Source organism: Mobula birostris, chromosome 13, assembly GCF_030028105.1.
Source record: "Mobula birostris isolate sMobBir1 chromosome 13, sMobBir1.hap1, whole genome shotgun sequence".
Taxonomy (NCBI): domain Eukaryota; kingdom Metazoa; phylum Chordata; class Chondrichthyes; order Myliobatiformes; family Myliobatidae; genus Mobula; species Mobula birostris.
This window is the reverse complement of record NC_092382.1, coordinates 35,784,939-35,793,413: the sequence shown is the minus strand read 5'-3', so window position 1 is coordinate 35,793,413 and position 8,475 is coordinate 35,784,939. Positions and strand designations below refer to the sequence as shown.

The 8,475-nt window shown below is 43.3% G+C and overlaps 1 protein-coding gene across 1 annotated transcript; it reads right to left on the bottom strand.

Annotated features, from left to right (window-relative positions):
- Positions 1–1,242: 1,242 nt before the first annotated feature.
- Positions 1,243–2,085, bottom strand: LOC140207524 (uncharacterized). Its single transcript, XM_072276061.1, has one exon. It carries the CDS (start codon positions 1,946–1,948, stop codon positions 1,445–1,447), a length of 504 nt encoding a protein of 167 aa, XP_072132162.1. The 5' UTR covers positions 1,949–2,085; the 3' UTR covers positions 1,243–1,444.
- Positions 2,086–8,475: the final 6,390 nt, after the last annotated feature.

The window sequence follows — 8,475 nt, the reverse complement described above, 5'->3', positions numbered from 1 at the left end:
CCGGAGCCTGTTGGTCCTGGCTTTTATGTTGCGGTACCGCTTCCCGGATGGTATCAGGAGAGTGACAGTGTTGTGATTTTCTGTGTCACGGGTACAGACAGTCGTCTCAAGTGAGGAGTTTGTGTGGAGATGCAGCTTCTCTGGAGCTGGAGGAAAGAGGACACACCAACAGGTGGAACCAGCTGTGGGAAGACATGGTTTGTCAGGTCTGATGATGAGCTGAATGTACCATAACCTTCAGACTGAATCAGAAAACCATTCTGAGGTTATTTGACATGTCAGAAGCAGGGGAGATGTGATCACATGTGCAGAGGGCAGGGGTTGTGTCTCCATGAGACCCTCAGTGAGATGGTTCAAGTTACAATGTGCAGGGCTGAAAGCACAGTGTTTGGGGCCGGATTCAATCACTGATTCTGACACAGTGAGAGGGTTAGTTTTGTTGTAAGGAGGAAACATTAATGGAGAAAGAGACAGGAACTTCATCAATTCTACACGGGTCCCATTTATCAGCACTTGGCTCTTAGCCGACTGTATCTCAGCAGTTCCTTTCTTTTTTCTTTTCAAATCTTTTTATTATTATTATATTATTCAAAAATAATACGAGTACATCAAATTAAGCAACACAATGTCTAGAGGAAAAAAAAACATTATTTTAAAGATTGAAAAATGTTGCTGATAATTTAAAAAAAACACTACTAAGCAGAAAATCTGGGATAAAACCCCATTAGGTGTACAACCCGGAGCCATGCGTCATACAAAAAGCCTCTAAAAATAAACATCAAACCGCCAGCAAGAAAAAAAATATATACCAAAAATTTACAATTAGATCATGGAGGAAATCTATCAAATAACTCAAATGATAATAACGAGCAAATGAACCCCATCTTTTCTCAAAATCAAATAAAGGTTCAAAGGTTCGACTTCTAATTTTCTCCAAACTAAGACATAGCATCACTTGAGAGAACCATTGCGACAAAGTGGGAGCTGATGTATCCTTCCACTTCAACAAAATGGCCCTCCTAGCTATCAATGTAACAAATGCAATAACATGATGGTCAGACATAGAGATATCACGGATATTTTGAGGAATTATTCCAAAAAGCACAGTTAATTTGCTAAATTGTAAATTAATTTTAAGTGCTTTAGAAATTTTCGAAAAAACTGACATCCAGTACTGTTCCTGTATAGAAGAAGACCAAAATATGTTGTCATCGTCCGGTCCATAACGACGGTATTCCGGTTCACGGTCCGGTCCATCGACCACTGATCCAGGTTTTCCTGTCTACACTGGACATCTGGTAGATCATCAAGTTTCGGGCCGACCAAAGAGCGTCTTTCACCGAGCTGATCTGCCAGCAGCACCGGACTTTTTTTTTTGTGTTTTTTTTTGGAGTTCCAAACAATCACACTTTATTTAAACAGTACAATTCCAAATTCAAATACTTTAGGTCAACTGCCCACACTCAGTGATTTTAACCGTGGCTTTTGGTGTTCCATTCACGGTGCCACATCTCTCCATCTTCTTTACCACATCCATTCCTTCTACCACAGATCCAAACACAACATGTTTCCCATCCAACCATCTGCTCCCTGTGATGCATATGAAGAACTGGGAACCATTTGTATTTGGTCCAGCATTGGCCATGGACAGGATGCCTGGCCCCGTGTGCTTCAGCTGAAAATTCTCATCTTTAAACTTCTCCCCATAGATGGACTTGCCTCCAGTGCCGTCATGTTTTGTGAAGTCGCCACCCTGGCACATGAAGCCAGGAATGATTCTGTGGAACGTTGAACCTTTGTAACCGAAACCCTTCTCGCCTGTGCATAATGCACGGAAGTTTTCTGCAGTCTTTGGGACAATATCTGGTCTTAGCTCCATCACTAGGCGACCCTGGGGTTTATCCCGAATAGAGATGTCCATAAAAACCTTGGGGTTTTTGCCGGCCATGTTTCTGCAGTTTCCGAGGTCGGAGAAAAACGCAAGCGGCAAGCTGTACTCTGCCTTTGTCACTGTGCGACGATGCAGCCAAAAAGCGGAGAAGCGATACCCACAACTGTCCGGACCTTTTCGGATCCTGCTAGTCTTCCCTCTATTAAGTTAGACCGACTGTCTACAGGACACCGATTTATCCTACTTCTCTCCAACGTTTGAAGTAGGTTTGGTGTAATTTCTCTCAATCTTTGACAGAAGTTGTCTTTTTCTCCCTCGTCGCGAAAGCTCTTTTGGAATATAGCTGATCGTGTAAAATAGCTGATATTTCACCAACCAAATGAGAGAGGCGGACCTGGTTTGTATGAATACTCCTCCTCTCAGCTGATAGTCCTGTCGAACTGTTCCGCCCGCCCTCTCTAGCGTCTGATGTCAGTGCAAGCACTCATTTAAGGAGGTATTTCTTAACTTACAGCAAAAGTCTGGAGGAAGAAACGCCCCACGAGAAGGGTGCACCATCTCTGGAGAATTCCCAAGGAAGTTAGGATGCTATATCTTTGAAATAATATACGTTGTAATGAGGATTAATTCATTGATGGTAGTCAAGAGGACTGGGAAAGTTTAAAACTACAAGGTATGCCACAAAAATTGTAAAGAATGTGGGACACATGAGAAAATTATTAAAAATATTGATGGGTTTTTTACAGAAATACAAGCAAAAAGCCAAAAGTAATGTTGGTTTTTGAGGCTGATTGTAAAATTGGGAATGAGAAGGTACAGATTCTAAATAATGAAAGTAATAACAGATTGCAAAGGTCTGTAGGGAGAGGAATTTTTTTTATTTTTATCGGTGAAAAAGTACAGGACAAATTTGTATCTTTACAAATGAGTGGCATCAGAGATAGTGGATGCATTGGTTGTAATCTGAGGAGTCCGGATGTGTGTTCTCAAATTTGTTGAAAATATAAAGATAAGTGGCTTATCAGGTGATGCAGAGTACACAAGAGCCTGCAACGTGATGAGCACAGGTTAAGTGGATGAGCAGGAAAGTGGCCTTTGAAATATAATATAGAACAAAATATGAAGTTGCCTGCCTGCTCTGGAAAGAAGAAAGACAAACCTGATTGTTAAATAGAGAGGTGTTTAGAGAATGTTGCAGTGCAAACTCAATCTCTAGCACACAAAAAGGGTGTGTAGGTTAAACAAATATGCAGAAAGGCCAATGGAATGTTGGCCTTTATTGTAAGGGTTATGGAATACAAGGGTAAGGATATTTTGTAGCAACTTTATTGGGAGCTCGTTAGACAACACCTGGCGTTCTGTGTACAGTTTAGATCTCGTCTTTAATAAAGGACATACTTGAATCATGGGATTCACATATGGGGGCGAGGGGTGAGCGTGTAGGGAACAATGAGAAGCGATCTTACTGAAGCAAGATTCTGAGGGTGTTGTCAGACAAGATGCTGAGACGATGTTTCTCCAAGTGAGGATATCGAGAAAATGGGATATAGTTTGAGTAGTTGGTTTCCCATTGATCAGGAGATGAAGACGAATTTCTTCTGCAGGTTGTGATCCTTTGGAATTCTCCACGTTAAGAGTTATGGTAGAGCCATAGAATATGCAATATATTGTAGGCATATGAACTACATGGAAATCTACAGGTGCAGAGAGAGAGTTGGAAAGTGGTGTAGAGGCCAAAACCAGATCAATAACGATCTTATTGCATGGGGAAGCAGGGATGAAGAGCCATTTGGCTCATGCTCTGTTTCTGATGCATTTAACTCAATGGATCATTCAGAAGTTTTGCAATGTTCACAACTGTTTTGTATTTGATCATAGGGTACAATTGGCACGTTGGAGAATCCATCTACTTGGGCACCTGAGTGAAATGAGGCCTGGGATTTGAGATTAAATTTAAGCATGATGTAAAATGACATAATTTCAGACAATATTAATAATTTGCGAACTGATCCCAAGTTCAGCCTTTGATTAATGTGATCTGCCTTCCCACAGAGCCTGACGTGGGGATGCCCGAGGCAGATGCTGATGGGTTTTTCCAGCAGCTGATAGCAGGAGTGGTAAGTGCTCCTCATCATTTATCCCTTTGTTTTAAGTGAGTGTTTATGACGTGCAGCAGCAGTTTTCTCTATTTTGACGTACATTACTGAGCATGATCATAGATGGATTGACCTGCCCATGTTTGCTCTCAGAGAGCTTTGTCTGCCAGAATTGAACTAGCACTATAACCAGCAGTAAGGAGGTTAACAGTGCTTTGTCCCAATTTTCAAATGAGATCAATTTTGGAGCTCACCATAGTTCCCTTTGACAGTAAAATGCTGTTCATGGATGGGTGACCTCCCAAAGCATCTTCAGAAGTTTCATCATTCTTCCAGGCCAGCCTTCATACTCAACTTTCATATCGGCACTGGAAGTCTAGTGTGCACCCAGATTAAGTCACAAAATATTCTCTGAACCGATTGTCCAGCAATTGTATCTGACTAATTCTGCCAGAAACCTGTTCTATTTCTACGATTGATATTTTGTGGGCTTGGAGAATTAGAAAAAGATGTAAATTCAGAATACCTGATTTATATTTGTCTTTGCCTACTTTCAGGAATATCTTCACAGCAATGGAATTACACACAGGGACATCAAGCCAGAGACTCTGTTACTTGATGACCAAGGTATAAGGATGCAAATCTCTTCACTTTTATTGTGTAATAGAACAAAAATTGGGTATTGTTATGCCTTACTCACAGCATTTGAGACATTTAGACAATAGGTGCAGGAGTAGGCCATTCGGCCCTTCGAGCCAGCACCGCCATTCACTGTGATCATGGCTGATCATCCACGATCAGTACCCAGTTCCTGCCTTATCCCCATAACCTTTGATTCCACCATCTTTAAGAGCTGTATCCATCTCTTTCTTGAAAGCATCCAGAGACTTGGCCTCCACAGCCTTCTGGGGCAGAGCATTCCATACATCCACCACTCTCTGGGTGGAAAAAGTTTTTCCTCAACTGTGTTCTAATTCTTAAACTGTGGCCTCTGGTTCTGGACTCACCCATCAGCGGGAACATGCTTCCTGCCTGCAGCGTGTCCAATCCCTTAATAATCTTATATGTTTCAATAAGATCCCCTCTCAGCCTTCTAAATTCCAGAGTATACAAACCCAGCCGCTCCAATCTTTCAACATATGACAGTCCCGCCATCCAGGGAATTAACCTTGTGAACCTACGCTGCACTCCCTCAATAGCAAGAATGTCCTTCCTCAAATTGGAGACCAAAACTGCACACAGTACTCCAGGTGTGGTCTCACCAGGGCCCTGTAGAGCTGCAGAAGGACCTCTTTGCTCTTATACTCAATTCCCCTTGTTATGAAGGCCAGCATGCTATTAGCTTTTGTCAGTGCCTGCTGTACTTGCGTACTTGCTTTCAGTGACTGATGTACAACAACACCTAGATCTCGTTGTGTTTCCCCTTTTCCTAACTTGACTCCATTTAGATAATAATCTGCCTTCCTTTTCTTACCACTAAAGTGATTAACCTCACATTTATCCACATTAAGCTGCATCTGCCCTATCACCCAGCCTGTCCAAGTCACCCTGCATTCTCATAACATCCTCCTCACATTTCACACTGCCACCCAGCTTTGTGTCATCGGCAAATTTGCTAATGTTACTTTTAATTCCCTCATCTAAATCATTAATATATATTGTAAACAGCTGCGGTCCCAGCACTGAACCCTGCGGTACCCCACTGGTCACCGCCTGCCATTCCGAAAGGGACCCGTTAATCGCTGCTTTGTTTTCTGTCAGCCAGCCAATTTTCAATTCATGTCAGTACTCTGCCCCCAATACCATGTGCCCTAATTTTGCCCACTAATCTCCTGTGTGGGACTTCATCAAAGGCTTTCTGAAAGTCCAGGTACACTACATCCACTGGCTCTCCCTTGTCCATTTTCATAGTTACATTCTCAAAAAATTCCAGAAGATTAGTCAAGCACGATTTCCCCTTTGTAAATCCATGCTGACTCGGACCAACCTGTTACTACTATCCAGATGTGATGTAATTTCATCTTTTATAATTGACTCCAGCATCTTTTCCACCACCGAAGTCAGACTAACCGGTCTATAGTTTCCTGTTTTCTCTATTCCTCCCTTCTTGAAGAGCGGAACAACATTAGCCACCCTCCAATCCACAGGAACTGATCCTGAATCTATAGAATATTGGAAAATGATTACCAATGCTCCCACGATTTCTAAAGCCACCTCCTTAAGTACCCTGGGATGCAGACCATCAGGTCCTGGGGACTTATCAGCCTTCAGACCCAACAGCCTATCCAACACCATTTCTTGCCTAATATAAATTTCCTTCAATTCATCCATTACCCTAGTTCTTTTGGCCACTATTACATTTGGGAGATTGTTTGTGTCTTCCCTAGTGAAGACAGATCCAAAGTACCTGTTCAACTCATCTGCCATTCCCTTGTTCCCCATAATAAATTCACCCGCTTCTGTCTTCAAGGGCCCAATTTTGGTCTTAACTATTTTTTTTTTTCCTTTTCACATACCTAAAGAAGCTTTTAACTATCCTCCTTTATATTCTTGGCTAGATTACCTTCATACCTCATTTTTTTCCTCCACATATTGCCTTTTAATTTACCTTCTGTTGCTCTTTAAACGTTTCCCAATCCTCCGGCTTCCCACTCGTCTTTGCTATGTTATGCTTCTCTTTTATTTTTAGAACTATACTCAAGCCCTCAGCAACAATATTCGTACCAGTTGACAATGATGAAAAGCTGAATGGGTCTTGAGTCAGTGATCCTTTCTATATCTTTGTTCTCTTTGCTCAGTGTGCAAAGCATTTCTAGCAACGTAACAGGCTGAGATGTGCACATTCTTCAATAACTGCAGTCATCTCCATGCTAGCAGCTGATGAGCATTTGTTGGATACAGTTAAACAGTTTTGAGATCCATTAGCCCATGTGGGAGGAGGCTGCCCATCAAGCTTGAACATTTCCCCGCATGTCACCGAAACTTTGGAACTAGAGCTTTGCTCTTCAGAGCAACATCTGAATCAATGGGAGTGTTGCAGACCATGGGTCTATTTGTTCGATGTGTATGCTAAGGGAAGGTGGTAGGGGTTCCAGCTGAATTTATTTTTTTTCTCCCATTCCCCTGCAGTTTACCTCAAATTCATTTAATGGTGTTTTGACCTCGGCAAGTCTGGTGGTTGAACAGACCGTTTTGGTTCTGCAGTAAGAAGATTTTGGGCAGGGTTCAACCCTGGTTATTATTGAATGGTTTGTGATATTTGGGAAATGCCCATGGCTGTGTTGGGTGTGCGATGGTTTAAAGTAGTGGTCACCAACCTTTTTAAGCCCAAGATCCCCTACCTCGACCTCAGTGAAAGGCAAGATCTACCTACTAAATCGTTTGGAGAAAAAACAGCTCAGATTTTACTTCCAATTTGTGGCCTTTTATTTGGGCGAATTGTATTTGAATTACATAAAATACTTTTTCGTGCCGAAATGCTTTACGCCAAAGAAGCAATTACCATTAATTTATATGGAAAAAAAAATTGAGAGTTTCCAGACCCAAAAAAATAACCTAACAAATCATACCAAATAACACTTAAAACCTAAAATAACAGTAACATATAGTAAAAGCAGGAATGATATGATAAATACACAGCCTATATAATGTATGTACAGTGTAGTTTCACTGAACAGAATCGCCAAACACGATTTGTAGAAAAGAATCGCCACATACACGCATGCACACATCATGCACGCGCACAGAGGTGCCCCCGGCCGGCCGGTCGGCAAGAATATTGTCAATATTAAACCGGTCTGCGGTGCCAGAAAGGTTGGGGTCCCCTGCCTTTGACCACAGGGCCACCAGGCAGTGGTCAGCACGTAATGTCCTGCAAGCCCTGCGGGAGAAGGACGTGATGGACACAGTGGGGTGGTTCCCTGAGCAGACCGTCCAGTTCATCTGGCAAAATGCCTCATCGCCAGACCTCACCAACAGGCACCAGGACCTCGCCTGGCTGGCGGTGAGAGGGGCCCTCCCAGTCAGAGCCCTCCTGTACGCCCGGGACGTCGTCCTCACACCCCGTTGCCCACGGGAGAACTGCAATGAGGAGGAGTCTGTGAACCACATCTTGTACACTGAGTTCGCAGAGAGGGTGTGGAGCAGGATGTAAGGGACGGTATCGAGACTCATGCCCAACAGCTGAGTAACCGAGGATCCCTGATTTATGGGCTGCTCTTGGGGATGCACAGAGAGACCAACATCCGGTGCTGCTGGCAGAACATCAACTCGGTGAAAGACGCTCTTTGGTCGGCCCGAAACTTGATGATCTACCAGCACATGGAGATGTCCGTGGGAGAATGCTGCCGACTGACACATTCTCGGCTGCAGGAGTACGTGCTGAGGGACGCACTGAAACTCGGTGCAGCCACCGCAAGGGCCCGGTGGGGAAGGGCCACAGTTTAAGGTTCGTCACCCGTGGGAGTGGGAGGGTCGGGTGGGCAGTGT

Bases quoted from the DNA above. Each gene is read 5' to 3' on its own strand.
- LOC140207524 (XM_072276061.1), bottom strand. From the start codon at position 1,948: ATGGCCGGCAAAAACCCCAAGGTTTTTATGGACATCTCTATTCGGGAT.